Consider the following 21,511-nt stretch of genomic DNA (forward strand, 5'->3'; position numbering starts at 1 on the left):
TCATTGCACAGACAAAATTATGTAAGGCCGGTGTGTTAATACGTTTGTAAGTTTTGCTAAAGTATTCTTTTATAAAACATATTATAATTTTCGTTTATATTTGGAATATAGTGTACAAGTTTAGGTTCAAAATAAAACATAAATTACCTAAATAAAAAAAGTACCAAATTAAAACGTGTTCCACATAGCTCTGCTATCATTACGTGGTTGGTAATAACAGCAGGGATTTGATTTAGCTATTCTGGCTCCGAGAGTGAGGGCGGATTAATGCTTATTGGAATGACCTAGTTTTGAATTTCTAACGATGCATTGTAAATGCTTATACATTTGATGCAGCCGTTGGCGCTGCTGTTCAATCAGAATCCTGGCGAACACGTGCATATAGAGCCATTTTTGCAGTCTCCGGGATAGCATGGTTGCCGATAGGAGCACGTCACTGCAATGAACAAGAGATGTTAGCAAAACTTGTATACCTCACACTTTTAACCAAGAAATAAATAGGAGCAATTATATAAAATAATTTTCATGCATCCACAGATAAGAAGGCTTTGAGCATTGAAACCCTCGGTTTGTATATACAGACGTACGTCCCAAATCTGGTATTTTTAACCTCTCATTTACTGTTTAGTTGATTTCGCTTAAACTATTTGACTGAATGTCCTTTATATGATTATGATTTTAACGAATAAGGTTCGGCTGCAACAAAGTGTGGCAATATTAAGTACGTTTGTCTATTTTCTTTTTATTTATTTTATATTTTAGGATAAACAGTCCACAACTATTGAATGTTTAATTTCTCTTTAACAACTGACAAATTTAACATTTTAATGTCGTAAATGTTTATATGATAGTAGAAAAATACTTTTTTTACCACACTACTTTGTGAACTTTGTGTTTGTAAACTGTAGAATATAAAGTAGACTTGTAATATGTACTAACACGTTATCTTCGGTTATCAGTGTATGTTTCATATTTGAAGTTTTTTTAATTGCAACTGTTAGCTTTGACCTTCATCTATTCATCATCTCTTGTATGTTGTAGGGTTGTTTACTCCCTCAAGAGTAACAAACACAGAAGCATCTTTAAAATTAACCAGCACATGTAAAGACGAAATTTCATGAAAAAAACACATGCTACAAGCTGCAAAATCTTGGGCGTTTTACCTCATATGGTCAATTATATTCATCCCACAATGCTAGCATAACAATCTATATGATCGTCTTTTTGAACATTCGTGCTCAGGATTGACATGTTATACGTTTGTGTGGCTTTAATCTTGGATTACTTTACGTCAATATCAATCGTGGTAATCCTTTTCTTTCAACTCAAAATCACACAATTTTGCATCATTGTTTATCGAAATGGTCTGTATATGTTATGTTAACTACTCATTTAACCCCTAAATCGACAGTGGTGTTCATCTCCTCTCAATCATGCCGAATTACGTCATCTTAGATCATATCATTTTTATATATCACGTTAAAACTACGGACAAACTTACAAATATAATGATTAACTGACCTACAAAAGGGTTCAAAACAAATAATCCATTTTTTTTATTTTTTTATGTACAAGAGCAACATGATTGGAAACGAAAGCAACTTACTTTACATCAGATTAAAAATCAGATATTGGATGACTTATAAGAAAACAAAACGGATGTACGTGTCTGGCAAGAAGGTCCACTTGACGTAGAAGGACAACTGCAAGTGTTGGGGTTGAGACATGTCCCGCCATTTGCGCAATTTGGGTTGCAGATTGCTGAATTCAGAATGAAATACGTCCACTTTGTTCATTCCGGCTGCCAAAACCTCAATTTGAAGTGGTATAAAGATCATTTAATAATGCCACAAAACAGGAAAAGATCATTTACGCAGCATTTATTTAGTTTACTTTAAACCTATTTATATTAGCTCGATTGCATAGAAAGCCTTAGGCTTAATTGAAAGGCTCTCGAGTCCGTTTCCTGGGACAAGAACCAGTACTTGATGTCTATGAGAGAAATCATTGAACGCATTGATTTTCCCGAGGAAAAATTAAACAAGTGAACCACGTGGTTTTACGGATTGTCTAAGAAGGATATTAAAGAACAGAACTAATCATATCTTAAAAGACATTATGTTTATAACCTTTGGTAATGTGTACAATTTTAATTATCAGTTGATGGTGTGCTTATATTTACACGGTTAGATCACTTACGAATGATGCAATCTTGGTTTCCATTGTGATCCCATCCGACACGGCATCTGTTTTCGTAGGTGTAGTAAGTCTCCCAATAGTAGCGCCGATGAGAACAACCCCTTGGAAAGTAAGTGTATAACTGGATATAACAACATTCTCATACAACACAATCAGGTTTACATTTCAAAGACATTTGTTACGAAGTTTTCGTCATTAAATAAGTAAAGAAATACTTGATACGCAATTGTTTTAGTCGTTGTATTGGAAAACGTTCGGTTCCCTTATACAACAAAACATTTCTACATAAACGAATAATGCGGCAAAAACATATAATACTTGATTTAACAAATATTGTATTTGATGTTGTTTTTGGGTTTCTTTGACTTAAGTAATGTCCCTATTGTTAAATAAATTTTTTGCTGGTTTTTCCTTTAAAGTCGAAGGACTACTTACCACCACCAGTACCAACAAACACAGTAGCTTTTAAGTCGTTCTCGTCTCACAAGATACGTCTCGTAGTTACTGACATTATGCATAAGAAATATATTAATTAAACTGTGACTACGTGTAAAAAGCATGTCGCCTGGTCACATCTAAGAAAAAAGTTGTTGCCACTCTAAAAACAATATAAATCCTTTAAAATAGATGACACTTGGTAAGGATGTTTATCTTGATAATGAATATGCCACGTTTGATTGTTGGTCAAGAAATGACAAACACAATATCAACGGGTCAAACTTTCGAAAAAACTTGGTATCACTAATGAAGCCACATTTGTTACTCAAACCTAATGGAAAATGAATACGAGGGCTTACAGACAAGTATGTATTCCCACAGCATACTTCATTAAAGCAACTTTACATGTGGATGAACATATATGTCCCCATGTATGTTATCTACTCTAAGTAATTTTGGGGCTGTCTGTTTGAGTCTAGTTCCAAGTTTAATCAGGTCTTTAACTGCATGAGGCTGCATTATGAAAGTGCAAGGAGACTCGGGTTGCCTATGTGAGCAGCGCTTATACCAACTACTGTGCTAACTGGAAAGCTCGGGCTGGCTTTAATATAAACAGAATATGTATCAAAAGGGGATATACCGGTGTTGAATAAGAAATTTTAACATCCGATATAAAAACACGATACGCCTGCTCAAATTTTGTAAAGCGACAGGAGGTACCAAACTGTCTTCCTGAGTAGACTTACAAATACAGGCTTTTGTTCAAAATTAACGAATAAGTAACTTTTCATTTTTTATTGGTGCTGCAACACGCCGTTCCAAACCTTTCCGACGTGTACGATGCTAATCATCAAAATGTAACTGAGTTTATAGGCTTCTTCTATGAAATTTCGTTATTTGCACACAGTTTTGCACCTTAGTGGAAGATGCTTCGCGTGGTTATGAGACAGTGATGAGTCTTAATAAGTGGGTGGATTGGAACGGTAATCCCGAAAAACAACAGCTTAAATTTAGTTTATGGTTAACAGCAGTAAGTTTAAATCTTGTCTGTGACATGCAAACTTGCAGCTTATAAATAAAGAAGTACTTCGACTATGGCCCACGTATGTCAAGTAACACGGTGCCTAACCAATACGGATAATACTGGAAACATTTGTACTTTTCCGGATAATACGCGAAACGGCAACGGATCATATCGGAAAATAAACATGGTAAAATGCTGGATGCGCCTAGTATTGGACGTGAAATTGGCCACAAACTGCGTTAAAATGCCAAATACTATTGCTCACGGAACATTATGGTGTTTTAGCTTATGGTTTACTTCAAAATTCGTAATGAAAAAAAAAAAAATTATCAAAACGAACGAAAACAAATCAATCATACCTACCTCATAGTCTTGAAATAGATTAAAATACTTGCTTTTTTGTAACTGTAGAGAAAAAAACATTTAATACTACTGCTTTACATTGTTATAGTCATTCAGAATTATAATGAAATGGTAGGAAATTACTGGCAACTTCACATACGTGAGTATTTGCGTTTTAAAAGGGTCGCATATTGATTTCATGGGCACCGAATAACACACGAAACCACAATATACTGGCACCGGATAAAGTCCGGAAACACCACACTGGATCATACACGAAATCGATTGATACATATACAGATAAGTACGTGCTTTTCAGCCTGTTTTATAAACAACATGTTCACATCGTATGTTTAACGTTAAATATAGTACTTGAAGTTGGTGACGAATTTTGAACTACCGAAATGGCTGCAATTTCCAGGCATGTGCTTACAACTCAAAGATATTCATTACGACTGGCGTATATAGGTTTCTAGATTGTGGGAGATAAAGAACGTACCGTAATCATTAAACGCAGATATTTGTTACGCGTATTATTTCTTGTAAGAAAAGCTTATGATCTTAACTTCCAGGTATTGCGCAATAGACATTAAAGCACCCATGAAATGTCATTTCATTAGTACCACCTGTCGTGTATTTAAATTCCAATTAACCGCTAGATTTATTAACATTTTACTTTGATTCTTATGTAATGGCTGCATTAATGTAATTTGTTTTGGACTATATTTATTTGTTTACAGAAATCATGCATTTAATTCACCATCGCAGCGCGGAAAGCGGCAACGAAAATCTAAACGGTCCGATATAAGTAAACCGCATGAAGTCGCAAGGGGCTGTTTGCCAATACGCCGCCACCACAAATGTGATGAATCGAAGATTCTGCCGCTAACCACTCGTCTTGGCATAACATTGCAGGACAATAGGATAGTGTATATTTTATTCTGTCAACCTAAAAAGAGACATTGAAGCTTACTTAATAAGGATGAGTCAGTGTTCATATCTGCAAATACCACATTAGGAGACCAAACTGGTCAACATGGAATAGAACGAACTATGTTTGACACTGTTATTAACAATTGTATTCAGTACAATGTTTTAGTTCATTCATGCTTGCATGGTTTATACAAAAAGTTCATTACTTTACAAACACTTCAAGAATGTGTATTTTAAAGTAATAGACATACACGTTTTAAACGTATAACTACAAAATTGCAACATGTTTTGTACAAATCAAATTCAATAATGTGAAACTTTACCTCAAATCATAGACTTTTGCCACGTAGTGAAACTATTTTGTTAATCAAATCATATCCTTTTTTTCAAATATTTTCTAAAATTAATTTAATCTATAGAGAAATGAAAACGCTAATTTATTAAAATAGTTAGGAGTTCATAACATTTTAAGGGGCCTTTTTACGTTTGGTTAAATTGACAAAATTGAAAAAAAATTGTTTCAGATTCGCAAATTTTCGTTTTAGTTTTGGTATTTGTGAGGAAACAGTAATACTGAACATGTACCATGCTCTAAAATAGCCATTATAAGCATCTTTCGACGATTTAAAAACCCTAAAATTATAAAGCGTTGCAACGCGAAACGAATTATTAATTTGGAGATTTCTGCTGTTGTGGTTATATTGTGTGAAACTATGAGGATTGATTATATGAAGTATAAAATACACCTGTCATTGTATCCGGAAGGATGGCCAAGTGGTCTTAAAGCGAGACTTTTTACTCCATAACTTCAGGGGTCATTGGTTCGAGCCCTGCTGAAGATTACCTATTTTCTTTCTAATTTTTTTTTTGATTTTTTTACTGGAGCTTTTTATATCCAATGTTAATATTTATTAACATAAAGCATTTAATGACAAACTTCAAAATATGCCAAAATCTGTGAAATGGCCCCTTTAACATTAAAAGATGTCTGACATGGTAACAATTATGTACATTGTAAACATGACAAGATAAGGGATATCATACATTTATGTTTATTTGTTTTTAATTGATGTCTACTAACCGTATTAAGAAAATAATTATGGAACTCGACCAATACAGGATTCCAATAAGTAGTACACTGTATACCACTGTCGGCACAGCTTCACTATTTTCATATTAGGGATAAATGATGCGGTGTACCCATATGCACATAATCAATTACATATTTCCAAGAATAATTGAACCACCGGTAAATCTCTATTATTTCAGAAACATATTAATATTGACAGACTTCAACAAAAGCTATAGACAATACCAATACACAACAGAAATTATAATTATGTTTTGGTATCTACAACAAACCTTAAATTTAATGCAATTTTCTTTTTACAAGCTTATACAAATATTACATATATATGGCTTACTAAATATCGTTTGTAGCCAGTTCTTGTCCCATATTTGTTGTCACATATTTTGCACTCATATAATTATTATTGTTGACAAAAGTTTCAACTGAACATTCTAAATGTAAACAGCTATCTAACGGTTGCTCGGTGGCTTTTTCATCTTCATGATTGTTGCAGCCCAACTAAAACAATAAATTATCCACTCCAGATTCAAAATTGTATCTGTCTGCATTACTACGGGAAACAGTTACAGATAAAACCACACAACTCTCCTGCTTCTCTTCAGGCTCTGCAGTTTCAAACCCGGAAAAAACATCGGTTCGTCGTGACATCCTGAAATAAATTATCATAATTATAGCAATTGACATGAGCTAGTGTTCCGACGTCATGGGATTGAACCAATCAACTAGCATCCTTTTCCTCCGTGGTTACTTTGGGCAAAGCAGTTAAATCAAAGCAGGATAAATTGTTCCAATACAGTTTTAAGTTAATGATACTCAGAAATTGTACAATTAATCAGTCCACTGCTATATCGAATCCAAGAAATATCGAACAGTAGGCTTAAGTCCATTGAATTAACTTATCAACTAATACTATTCTTACCATATTCTATCTCGAACTTTAAGTCAGATGTTAGGGCACTGAAGTCTGAAACAAAAAGAATAAAGTAATGAGTGAATCATGAAATGAAAACTTTTTTATGTTAAAGTGATATTATGGGCATTTTTCACTGTTGAATTGTGCTGAAAAGAATTAACAGGTCAACAGAGTAAGTTGAAATATGGTTACTGACCCGTTATCTGCAACTCATCTTGCTACCAGTTGTTTATAAAAATATATTTTATATTCGATATCTTACGTGACTCATTAAGTCCTGTATGCCGAAATGATCCCGTAAAACAAAATTGTGTCTTTGTGTCGTATAAACGAGTCTGCACTGAAAATAAATTTAGGTCCACATTGTACATGCGTGATCAGTTGTCAAACGAAAGAACGGTTGATATTCAAATGCATTATTTTTCTCTTTCCGGGATATTGTTTTAGTATGTTGATGCTGCATTAACAAATATAAATGTATTTAAAGTGAAAACACCAAAAATAAACAACGGTTGCGATAGACACCTATAAACTGTTAGATGCCCATAATATCACTTTAAAGGGATCTTTTCACGCTTTGGTAAATTGACAAAATTGAAAAAAGTTGTTTCAGATTCGCAAATTTTCGTTTTAGTTATGATATTTGTGAGGAAACAGTAATACTGAACATTTACCATGGTCTAATATAGCCATTATATGCATCTTTTGACGATTTTAAAACCTAAAAATTATAAAGCGTTGCAACGCGAAACGATTGAATAATTTGGAGAGTTCTGTTTTTGTCGTTAAATTTTGTGAAACTACGAAGATTGCTTATATAAGGTATAAAATACGTCAAGTATGTGTACACGGCGGAATAGCTCAGTAGGCTAAAGCGTTTTTACTTCATGACTCTGGCAGGACTCCAGGGATCACTGGTTCGAAACCTGCTCCGGGCAATGTTCTTTTCCTTTTTGTAATTTTATTCTTGATTTTTTACTGGAGCTTTTACGATCCAATGTTTACAATTATCAATATAAAGCATTTAATGAATAAGTTAAAAAAATGCCAAAATCTGTGAAAAGGCCCCTTTAAACATACATCATGTACAAATAAAACAGATACTGGCTCTAAATGTTGATAATGAATTAATCCAAAAACGACAAATACCTAACTATGTGTGCATTTGAAGTGCGCAATTGATAACAAGGGAAGTATCACGATTGGGGAAGTATCTCTTAATCCAAACCATAGGTTACACACAACTGATTTCGCCTAATATTAAATATAATAATCAATTATAATTATAATCACACACAAGTAAAAAAATGGTTAAAAAAGACTAATAATACGACAACAATCATATTTTACAATTAACACTGCTGAACTGGTCTTAAAACTTCCTTTTTCAAACTTATATCGAGTCGTGTATATAAATATTATATTAAAACAATCAACGGGTTATATCTTATAAATATTATTGCTGAATCGGTCGTTCAACAATAGCACGCGTTCTACATCAGACCCATTTCATTTAACAATATGTATTCAAGATATTTGTTAAATGATAACCATATCAGCAGAATCCAATACATTCTTTAAACGTGCTATACATGTACTTAAATTCATTAGTCTCGGCTATTATCCGGTGTCTACTTCATGCATTATCCGTTGCCAGCACTCGACATATAATATACTTGTTTTTCTACAAACTAAACCGTCACTCATCATGGGAATGATTTCACAAGAATTGTGCGGCCTTTTTCAGCAGGAAACTAGCTCAGAAGTTTGAAATTCATTGTTATATGGACCAATATCTGCATTTTACTTCACAGGTTTTGCGCATAAAATGTTGAACAATATAGGTTCCCACTGCATATTGACGTTTTTGTTACTAAGCACGAGAATACAATTTACTTAATGAACATCTGTGCTGTTCCGTGGAATGATGGTTTGGTGAAAAATGTTGACTTAAAAAAAGGATATTGAAATAAAAGAACACACTTACCTCAAAACAGTCAATATATTTCTGATATGATCCGGTGCCGTTTCGGGTATTATCCGGAAACGTTCAAATGTTTCCGATATTATCCGTATTGATTAGGCACCGTGAGTAAGTTTCATTTTTCGTTTTGCTTGCGACAACATTAAAACGTAAGCCACACATATCTTTAAGTTGAGGTCCAATCAATTTAAAGTACATGATACGGCGCTGTTCATTTTCCCGGTATTCATGTTTATTTATAAGTTTTGAATAACGTTGTCTCAATCTAAACACTGTTAAGCCCCATACATGCTCAAAATCAACAAATTCTTTGTAAAATCAAGTTAACCCTTTAAAAAGTCAGTGTTCCTTATAGCAATATGCAACATTTCCTCGCTAGATATTGTCTGGTATCATTGATTTAACGAAATACAAAATATTCGTTTACAATTTTTTGTGGGACAATACTTATATTCCATTAGAATCTGCGACGAAGTCCAAACATTTTCGAGCGAACGCGTTATTAAAAATAATTCAGACTGTCAAGTATATTGTATGGTATTGGCTTCTGGCAACGTCGAAAGCATGACGTAGTTCTCATGAATAATCATTATGTGTCCGTATTACCCAATTACGTATTGCAAGAGTTGTCGTTCATGCGGGAAGGTAAAACGACATCAGGTATAACCATAGACAATTGGAAAATACCACTTCTGCATCTCTGAATGTCAATGTTTTAGAACTGGAGTCAGTAAGTTTTCTAAAAAAGTAAATTACCATATAACTCATATACACAAAAGACTTGTTTGTTCCGACAACTTCCGAGACGGCATCGGGCAAAACTCATTCGACCGCAACAACTGAGAATTGTCGTCAGCGAAGAGTTTAACAACAACATGAGAGACAGAAGAGTTAAGTATTACAGCCCCTCGAAGAATTTTAAAAGACTGTCTTTACTAAATCATGATGAATGTTAACATAAATTGGGGCATAGAGTTATTATTACAACAAATAAACATCTTGTTTTGGCAGGAGGATAAAGAGGTCTGCAAGTAGAGTGTTATGTGACATTGTCATATACTTTCACGACCCACTTAAACTGTCAATAATGTTGACATAAGTTAATGAGTAAATAAAGTATCATAAAATAAATAGCTTCTATTATAACTATTATGTTACTCTGTCATGACTGTAATCAATGCCAGATTAAGCACCTTGGGTGCCCAAAGGCAGTTAACATTTTGGGGCCCACGCAGAGGCCCCTAATCGCCTCGTGCCAACAAGAACACCAGTGTCCAATGCACAGTCCATTTCACTCGTTAAATGTTTGCTTCCAATGTCAAGGCTCGCAAGACATAAAATGTCCTTTTATAAGTATATAATGTCATTTCAATACCATAATGCCAATACGAAATATTAATTATTAGAATAAGAAAACAATCGCTATAGTCTTTATATTGTCGGTCTTTCGGGGTCCCTAAAAGTTTCGAGGCTCATAAACAATCCGGGACTTACAAAAATGGTGTTTATGCTCATTCATGGTGACAATGATGATTATTCAGAATGTTAAAATTTGTCAATATAAATTATTGTTCAAATAAATATTATTAGTATGGGCAAACAGTGGCTATACAATTTAGTGGCAACAATATTTTTTGACCCAGTGAAACGCCTGAAATATCCGAATTCGACTAATTTCTAATTTCAATCTTCGATGGCATGGGGGTATATGGAATGAGTTAGTCCATATAAAAGTAATCCCTGAGCTTTTGATAATATTTGCTGTGACAACTTTGGGTTTCCATGCTGAGAGTTGAGTTGAGTTGAGTTATCTCAACTAGGAATGAGTTATACTTTTAAGCATAACATGTTTTGTAGCATTTTTTTTTAATTTTTTATATATTTGTTTTTTATGACACCAGTAGGTTGCATTTAGCAGTCTCACTGTCTGTCCGTCTGTTTTTCCTCTGACAATGAAAGATATACCGTTAAATCTCTGGAATACTATGTTTTAATCATTTATTTTTGGATTTGTAAATCCAAAGTTTTATTTCTTGTCATTTGATATGAATAGGTATGCTTGGTCTTATTCTACAAATAATATCAAAAACAAATTTAACAATGTCTTGGGTAAAAGGACAGTACCAGAACAAGTGCAGAATATTTTCTACTTCATAATAACAGAATAATCATAAATTATTTGCAACAATTTGTATTTAGAAACATAAACGATTTCGTTCCCAAGATTGTCTAAACGTTTCTGCACTGGAGCCATCCGATATATATTTCCTTATTAAGATTGAACACGAGAGCATGTACATTTTTTCAGTCAATTTTGAACAAACTTCTGTTATAGGTGCTCAAATGAGTGTTGTTTGCTTCTAATGAATACCATTAACATACGATTTATTAAACAACGATCAAGTTGTTTAATGAAAAAGACCTCTTTTACTCATTACCAAACAATAACATTATTTAACAAGGTTGTTGCAGACCGTTCTATAAATAAAGATATATTGCTCATTTTCAGCATTTTCCCCTTTTCCTACAATGATTTCTACCATTAGTAAGCTTTTTTTTATTTTCATTTTTAGTAGAGGGTTTAAGAACCGTATCTAGACCTTCGTTACTATTGCTTTGCTGACATCAAATGAACCATAGTGCAGAATAAAACATTTCAATTATAATAAGCAATTACTTATTTTGTTACAATGTTTGTAACGCAAACAACATCTCAACTACATATGACATAAATAAACTTACACAAGATTGGCAATGCAAATTTAAAATGTAACAAATTCTTCAATTAAAAAAGACATTAATATAACAATGCTCCGTTTACAAAACTTAGTAACACTGTATATACTAAGAACAATAATAAGGGAGACACTCTAAATATTCATAAACAAACATTCGAGAGACTGAAGTTCACAAGATTAAATCAGCAATAACCAAATGCCTAAATAGTAACAGACAATAAATTCTATTGGAATCTTAAAGCAAGCAGACCAATAAGGCGTTTGCGTAATAGATGTACTCGGCCAATGACTGGATAATGAAAATAAACAATTTAACACTGAACTATGACAAATCACAACACTCTCAGACAGTTTTCTAAAGAAAAGTATTTAAACCACAAACCAGTTCAAAAGAATACTATTGACAATTCAAGAAATTTAGATAAAACTTTCCTGAAAATGTCTAATTGAGCAAATCTTTCCAAAAACTAATAATCAATTGACTGAATAAAGTAAATCAATATTTAAACTACACAAATTAAAACTGATTGGGAATCAATATGCAAATACCTTGCAGCAACGGAAAACAAATGTTGGATTATATTATATCGAGCGGACCTTATAGAAAGCACAGGCAAGTGCGCTCAAAATTATGCAAATTAAAGCAAACCGAATGAATTCGATCCTGACTCAAGATAACCAGTTAAAGGAATCTAGATTCCGCCGGCAAACGAATTTTAGATGCTAAAAAGTTGCGACATTTTTGTATTTTGGCGTTTTTACATAAGTGTTGCTTTATTTAGGGTCTTCCTATTGTTAATTAATTTCGTATGGCACTTTTTGGTGTAGGAAGTGTTTTTTGTAAAGCATAATAATGTTGGGTAGTGTTTATGGTGCTTTAAGACCAACACTGGTGTATTATGATTTTTCAACTGGTCATAAAGTAAACAGTATTTGAATGATTTTTCAACTATTGGCTTTTTTTAACCTATTTATTTAAGCTCGATTGCATGACAAGCCTAAGACTTATATGAAACGCTCTCGAGTCAGTTTCCTTGGTGTCTATGGAGGAGATCTAAAGAAAGCTCCCACAATGGGGATTGAACCCGTGACCTCCCGATCGCTAGGCGGACACCATATCCACCTCGCCACGGCGACCTCAGTTGACATTTGACTATTGCCATTATTTAACATTTATGACTCGGAATTTGGGCTTTTATTTACAAAAACAATGTTTCAACAATGATCAGACAGCTGTCTTGATTTAGGTATACATCATCATCAAAGTACCGTATTTGTTTACAGGTGTATGGGGCTTTCTCCAAAATTAATTAAAATACCAAGCGAACGCTCGTGCGAAAGTGTGATTCTATATTTAAATTTTGGTACGTGTTTAGAAATGAAAAGCGACTTTCCGTGATAAGTATGTTGTGCACGAGCTCTACACATTAAATTCATACTATTGAAACAATCATGTTTTGTCTTTATCGTTCTGTATTGATAAAATACAGTTTCACCATTTGTTGATTGGAAATACTAAACTAGATTCGGTGCTTTTTTAGATGATTGGTAATGCAAAACATTTAAATTGAAACATAATTAATCGAGTAATACAGTAAAAGTGGTTCTTCAACACGTGTTATTGTGTTAAAAGCAAGTGGTATTTACCCGTTATGCCATTCGAATATGTTTTAACATCTGTGTCGGTTACTTTACAAAACGTTTCTATACTAACATGCTCGCAAAGCGGGTAAAAGTTGCAAAAGTTAAAAATGTAAACGCCTTTAGAAATGTAAAACGACTTCACTAAAGAAAAACTAAACAGGAAATCAATATTATCCATTCAGGCGCTTTTGCGTACGCTCCAATAACCATATGTTTTAAAGGGGCCTTTTCACAGATTTTGGCATTTTTTAAACTTATTCATTAAATGCTTTATATTAATAAATGTAAACATTGGATCATAACAGCTCCAGTAAAAAATCAAGAAAAAAAATTAAAAAAGTTAAAGAACATTGCCCGGAGCAGGTTTCGAACCAGTGACCCCTGGAGTCCTGCCAGAGTCATGAAGTAAAAATGCTTTAGCCTACTGAGCTCTTCCGCCGTATACACATTCTGCACGTATTTTATACATTATATAAGCAATCTTCGTAGTTTCACAAAATTTAACGACAAAAACAGAACTCTCCATATTATTCAATCGTTTCGCGTTGCAACGCTTTATAATTTTTAGGTTTTAAAATCGTCAAAAGATGCATATAATGGCTGTATTAGAGCATGGTTAATGTTCAGTATTACTGTTTCCTCACAAATATCATAACTAAAACGAAAACTTACGAATCTGAAAAAAAAAAAATCAATTTTGTCAATTTACCAAAGCGTGAAAAGATCCCTTTAATGAAGCAAAAGCAAGCAGCAAAACTTAAAACCTGCAGTTGTATGAACCCACTTATAGTTTTTTAAGCTGTAAATTCACCGCCATTAGCACGGTACTCCGATTATACATATCATGAACTACACGCACAACTTGTAATGTAGTTAAAAGGGTAATATTGAAATAATAGTATCATAAATTAAACACTTTAAAACGCATGCGTTTACTTTAATTAACATGTACAATTTCATGAAAGCCTTTTTGATACGGAAATAGTCACAGCGTACATTGTGTTAATATTTTCATTTAAATATCTTTACCAAAATTTGATGACTGTTTTGATATATTTTTATAGTAGTGCGTAAATACGTATGAGACTATTGATTCAATATTGGCATTTATTTTTCCTAATATTCTATTGGCGTTCGCTTTTTGGTCAACACCTAACTGGTTTCGTATCATAATTACAAATAATTTAATTAAGTTTTAACTTTTATGAGTTCACTTCAATGACACAGGCCGGGTAGCAAAGATTTAACAAATGTCGTAAGTGCTCATTCACGTTCGAGTTATATTTTGGTACAAACTGTCGTCTCCAGTGAGTGAACGCTAACAGACATGTTTTACCTCGATGTGAATACAAGTAAATAAAACTGATAGTTTATGTCTCAAACAATAGTTATTAGTGATTGCAGCAAGTCGTGTAGAGCTTATTCAATAATTCCTGTTATGATCGTTGCTGCTTAAAGCATTCAAATAGTCGTAAGACTCGCTTTAATAAGAAATGGATAGCGTCTACTTTCGCACACCTTTGTGTGAATGAAAAGAAATCCGAATTTTAAAAAAAATGAATTTTATTTCACATACGTGTAGATGCAAAAACTTCAAAACAATTACCGTTGCAAGTATTATACTATTTATGAAACCTAATGGTATACATTTGCTTTAATATAATTATAATATAATTATCTTTAACAGTGTTCCGCGTAAATGAACATTTTTCGTGCTAATCTTCAAGGCTGATGAATATCCTAAAACTTCTGAATAAAGTGCCTATATTAAGAATTTTGTATCGTATTTAGAATGTGAACTTGCAACAGTCTCAATTAATGCTACTGACTTTGATATAAACAGAGTCAATACACAGGATGATATGTGTCGTGTGTATGGTATGATTTCAACATCAGCTTATTTCAATATAACCTGTTTTAAATCGGCCGTTCATTTAATATTATATTACAGCAGCACATTAACACTATTGTGATCTTAAAATCAAATATATTTATTGAAACGCAAATAACACATTGAAATATGAAATGACGCAGCTTCTCTCATGCAAACAAGTAGCGCCCTCTCTTCAACTAACTCAACCAAACATTAGGATTGAAAATCAATGCAGGAGCGTTGTTTGCTTTTTATCGAAGCATCCTTGAACCGACACTCTTTTGGACAACGGTCTGTTGATTTTGAACAAATATGAAAACCAATTAGTCCTAACTATCATGTTAAAGCAAATTATTATGTTCACGTGTACAGCAAAGTAAATATACTGTTATTTCCCACCACCTTAATTTTATTGACACAATCGATCTTTCTGGGGTTTTGAGAATTCAGTAAAAATCATCACCGAGCGCATTTACAAAAATATGTCGTTATTAAAGCATGAGTGATCGAAGAATGATATATAAATGATCTTAAAAATATTCGCTTTTCCTTTGATTATTCAGTGATATACCCGTTAAGCCACGTAAAAATACTTTAACTTAAAAAATACTTAAAAAATTTCTATAAACATGCTGATAATTGTGTCAAAGTGTCAACGCATATATCATATGACAAGCCTTGAGAAATTTCAACGAAATTATGAGATAAAATTATGTACACGATCTCCATATGTTCAAATCTTGCACATTCACGTTATTGTGAAATGTTCTACTGATATTTTACATCAAGCGTAAAAAAATTCAAACATACTTTTGTATGCAACCACTTATATGTCTCGGTCTCTTTTCATTTCTAAATTATAGTTTGTTTTCTGAAGCTATAATCTATTTTAACAGTCAATTTCATACAAATGAACTGTGGTTTGTGTGTTGACACTTTGATGAAACAGCTATGTCCCATGGCGTATTATTTTGCAATATATATATTGATTTCAGTACAATTTTTGTCCCATGGCGTATTATTTTCAATATATATATTGATTTCAGTACAATTTCATTGAAATTAATTTTGCTGCTATTTTAACTATTAAAAATCAATGACTCGATCGTTCTAGAGATTTTATAGAATTTAATAGCGTTATCGTTAATTTTAAAAATGTTTGCAATCAAATTTTATAATACTATTTTAGTTGTTTTGTTTGTGTCATACATATGGCGTATAGAGTGATCAGAACATATGTCTTAAATTTCCCAAACAGACCTACTGTATTTGGAAACACATTACCACAATTCAGATTCTGTTTATATGACCATTGTCACCAAGTTTCGTCAAACTCTTGTGGTAATTAGGTAAATGTTGACCGCAAGACGCACACTACACTGTACGACGCACGGCGCAGGCAGCGGAAAAGACTTATAACTACTGCTCTATTGTGAACATATTCTGATTAATAAAGAGCGACCACAATCTACGGGGATACAGTCTAATACATTCGAATTTCAAGTCATCCTGTTTCAGGTTTCATTAAAATACTTAGAAAAGGACGGTAACGTTTAATGTATCGTTCGATTCAAAAATAAACATTCGCCCATTGTCAATTCTTGTTTTTTGCGTTTTACCAGATCAATTATATTAAGTGATACCGCTTTCGAGTATGACATGGATATAAAAGTCTTACTCAAACATAACTGCTGGTGTACATAATCATCGTTGGTATAAATCCATAAGCTTTTTTTAACCTATCCAAGTGTGAAGAAGCAGGTATAAAGCTTAAGTGGTATTTTCATTTTTTCGATATATATCACGTTAATGAATGATGATTTAAATACGTGATTTCAATCAATTGCGTTTGGTAAGTGTTATGGGGTAACATTGACTGAAATAGATCCAAATTTGAATTTCGATATTCCTGAAGCGCGACAGGAACGGTGCAATTGAATTGTAAATACATTCAGTATTTAATTACAACACTGACTGCAAATACAAACGCAAATTCGTCTTTCACACACATCAGTGTATATTCAACATACAAAGCAATAACATTTTCTTCAGAAAAAAATGATTATAATGTATTTAGTTTGTGAGCGAGTGTATTTGAGTGTGTTCAAGGTGTTACTTGTTTTTCAAAATCTACAAATCGATGTTGTAATCTGAATTTTGCACAGCCCGAGAGAAAATGAATAAAATCAGCATATCGGTATAATCAAAATTAATGATATCAACTTTATCGGTATTTGTTCTCAATAATGTATCGTCGAGGCCACGTTTCAAAAGAATTTCAGTTAAACTTAATAATGTATTTATACGTTTGATTTTAATTTTTGATTTTAATTAAAATAGTATATATAGTATTATAGCATTTGTTAGTTGGTATGTAATAAATAAGTTCTAAGGAGCGATATAGTACACCATCAGATGGCGATTTTTAATGCAATCTATATGTTTGAAAGGAATTAAGTATTCAGAATTAAGTATCAAGAATTCAAGTATTTAAGTACATGTATTATTTAAGTGTTTCATTCAACGACTTAACGTGGCATCAAAAGAGCTATGCTTGTAGGCGTTATTTCGAACCACGATAAGGATGCCATCGAAACATATGTTTGACACTGCATACATTTATTTACAGATTACATCAATTTTACATTTAAACTAGATAAATAGGTGCACATGTAAGAAATAAACATGTAAAATTGTTATGCACAATTAAGTAAAATAATATATATATATATATATATATATATATATATATATATATATATATATATATATATATATATATATATATATATACAACATGTATATAAACGACACGCGTTTATGTCACCAACATTCGAACCCGTGTCCTCAGGGCCAAATCTTAAGCGCCTCTAGCACGTGAGCAATCCTGATCATACGATTATTTTTTGTCTTCTTTTACATCATATCAGCTACTGTGTGTGTCAAGCAGTTTTAAAAAAAACACAACAACAATAATTCAATTTCGACCGTCGTTTCATGATACAAACTTTGATAACTTAATAATATAAAGTATTAACAATTCGTAAATCTGTGAATAGGTTCTTTAAAGCCTCTGACCTTGAAATGAAATACAGGTTAATAAAAACATATAAATGCAATTTAAAAGCGTGCAAAATTGTCATTAAATCTTTTGCCTAGTTATCAAGTAATTTATTATTTTTCAAACGGTACCGCTTTTTAAAACCGGAAGTAGGATTTATAGACGTATACGTCCATTTCGACAAACGCGATTACTTTTAAGTTTTAAAGCGCAAAAAAGACGGATTTTTTCCTTGTAACCAACAGATATATTCTTATTGGCATAGATATAATATGTTTCTTATTTATACTTAAATTTACTATGCCAAATAAGACGTGTGGCTTTAACACGTCAAATACATAGTATTCATCATTTATTTCCGTCATTGACATTATTTGCACGAAAATCGAAACAGAACACTTTTCCCCTTTAAATCGCCAAAGTATGCAAATTTACATTGAAAAAATCCGAATGTTCATCAATACTTTGAAAAGTGTGTTGAAGATAGCCTTTTAAATCTGAATGTGATAATTCGAGCAAGACTGAAGTGTATATGCTTCTAAAGTTACTTACGTTCATGCAGAACTTTATTGTATTATTTTGCTTAACGACAAGGCAAAATACTCGATTATCAGACTGTGGGCGGATTATTTCAATCCATGTTTCAACTTTAAATATGCAATATTTTAATTTACAGATCGCAATACTGTAATAATTGCATAGCAAGGTGATGCTATTTGTTTAAATTTGAGTACAGCTTAAATGCAAGCATGCATCATACAAAGAACAATAATGGTGACATGAAAATATTAAATTTAAGAGTTGTGGCGCGCACATTTAAAATAACGATTTGTTATGGAAAAGACAGGTGTCGGCTTGATTGCAAACGTGCCATATTAAAAGGGGCCTTTTCACGTTTTGGTAAATCGACAAAATAGAAAAAAAGTTTCAAATTCGCAAATTTTCGTTTTATTTATGATATTTGTGAGGAAACAGTTATTCTGAATATTTACCTTACTCTAAAATATCCATTATATGCATCTTTTGACGATTTTAAATCCTGAAAATTATTAAGCGTTGCAACGCGAAAAGGTTGACTAATTCGGATAGTTCTGTTGTTTTCATTATATTTTGTGATACTACGAAGAGTGCTTATACAAAGTATTAAATACATGTGCATCGCTTCTTGTATGAGCACGGTTGGTCTAGTGGTCTTAGCGATAGACTTTTACTCCAGAGGTCGGTGGTTCGAGCCCAGTTGAGGGGATACTGTTTTCTTTCTTTAATTTAATTATTTTTTTACTGGAGCGTTTTAGATCCGATGTTTACATTTATCAATATAAAGCATTTAATGACAAACTTCAATAAATGCCAAAATCTGTGAAAAAGTCCTTAAAAAGAATCATAGTTTCATGTTTAGACGTGCAGACTGTTTATTTTAATGATTTGGAAGGCACATTTTATATTATAGTACAGTGTGTTACTAAAACAGACTTACTTAAGCCTGATTGAAAATGTGCAAGGGCTGCTTTTTATAGAAATATAACCTCTTCAAAGGGCTTTGAAAACGTTTAAAACTATAGCTGTGCAAAGTCGATGGTTATAATAGTACTGAATAAAATGTTGTGAATAACCGCTTTTACATTCAACGGAGGAAGAACAATATCGTTAAATCGTAATGCGAACGACGGTAGTTATAATGGAACTTTTAGTAAAAATGATGAAAATGCTAGAAATACGCATGCTCAATTTAACTAAATGCCAATTGGAGAAACAATAATCAAGTGAAACTAGAATTTATTTTGTCAACACGCGATCTTCTACAGTTAATTTTAAATAATAATTATTTAGCAAAGAATATCGTCTTACCCTTGCCAAGCATTGGTTGGCACAACATACAAACACGCCACCAGCAGCGCAAAACACGAAATATATCGCACCATGACTGCCTGCAAAAAGAAAATCAGCGAGTCATAAACGAAAAGTCCATCCACTTTGACAACAGACGTTAAACAAAAGTTGTAAAATTAGCATTCCCGATCGACAAAACATACAATTGGCTTTTGCGTCTTACTTTTTCGGCGAGCGGAAGATTCAGAACATGGAAGTTTTGATCAGATTCACAGAGCGCCCCCATCACGTCACATAAAGTTTGATATGAATCGAATTGCACAAAGGCAACGTATGCGGGTAATATGGTTGTTTCACCATAAATATAAAGCATGTAATGCGTTATTGAAATGTATTAAATAAAGACTTCAAATGCATGCAACTTGGTTAAATATGTTTTAATATTTAAATTACTTGCATTGTAAATTATCCTTGCATTCGAATGTGCGTCTGTCTTGGCTAACATTGATCGATAACACGACACATTCATTGAAAACATTAAGGCAACGAAGCAAACTGCAATCGTATTGAGTTTGCTAATCTTTCACTGCCATATACAGACTTCAAACAATTGTCTCCTGTTGCAATCTGATCTCTGTAATGGCCTGAAGATGGCGGTTAACCCTTTACCAATCGGAAACGCTTTTTACGCATTTCCAAAAGAATCCTCCTCATATGATGAGCGTGATTCAGATCGTTCGAGATTGTCCGACTATAATTGCATAGTGATTAACATTAATGAATTTGAAATCCGCGTACGGCGATTTCCAAATTCATATACCACTTATCATTAAGCTTTAACCACTTTAAACAAGCAAATATGTGTTGAGAAACAGGCCATTGTAGGCACTTTCTTACTACAGATTTTAGTTGTCGATATGTAAAACAGACCTTGAAACCATGTACACACACATGTTACACTTGTTGGTAAAATGTTACGGAGAAAAGTGATTTATTATTCATGTATATGATTTTTTTTATGATGACCGTTTGATTATAATTTTATCTTTCATTCAAGCAAAGGTCAATCAAATGAGAAGTATAGATAATATGATTAATTGCTTGTCATAAAACTTCATGCAGTTGTTTTCAATAGGTACCAATTTTATTAAATGTTTCCACCAGATAGTGTCTTATGTCAACGCTAGTACACAATACAGATTTTGACAATAGTTTTATTATCTGATGGGTATGATCTCTAGCTTCAAAGTTCGAAGGTACAACCCCAACAATTGATAACAAAGAATGGTCGTAAACTAAACCATGAACATCAGTTTCTTTCTGTCGGTATAAAGTGACGCTTAAAAAATGATAAGTCCGCGGTTAACGTATTTATTGAAACGTTCATTCGATGAACGGAATCGCTATTACAGAATGAGATTGTGGAATTTAAACTCTAAATC

The 21,511-nt window shown here is 32.8% G+C and overlaps 2 protein-coding genes across 2 annotated transcripts in view; both read right to left on the minus strand.

The window, feature by feature from the left end:
- The window catches only part of LOC127855047 (uncharacterized), a gene marked incomplete in the record, with an annotated part of 514,210 nt that overhangs the window by 260,398 nt on the left and 232,301 nt on the right, over nt 1–21,511 (minus strand).
- LOC127855054 (anterior pharynx in excess protein 1-like) lies at nt 326–20,644 on the minus strand. The gene is made up of 6 exons (XM_052390393.1): nt 20,523–20,644; nt 20,088–20,167; nt 2,635–2,703; nt 2,200–2,300; nt 1,666–1,761; nt 326–436 (listed from the first exon to the last, which is right to left on the minus strand). Exons 1-6 carry the CDS (start codon nt 20,526–20,528, stop codon nt 357–359), a joined length of 432 nt encoding a protein of 143 aa, XP_052246353.1. The 5' UTR covers nt 20,529–20,644; the 3' UTR covers nt 326–356.

Source organism: Dreissena polymorpha, chromosome 13, assembly GCF_020536995.1.
Source record: "Dreissena polymorpha isolate Duluth1 chromosome 13, UMN_Dpol_1.0, whole genome shotgun sequence".
Lineage (NCBI taxonomy): Eukaryota > Metazoa > Mollusca > Bivalvia > Myida > Dreissenidae > Dreissena > Dreissena polymorpha.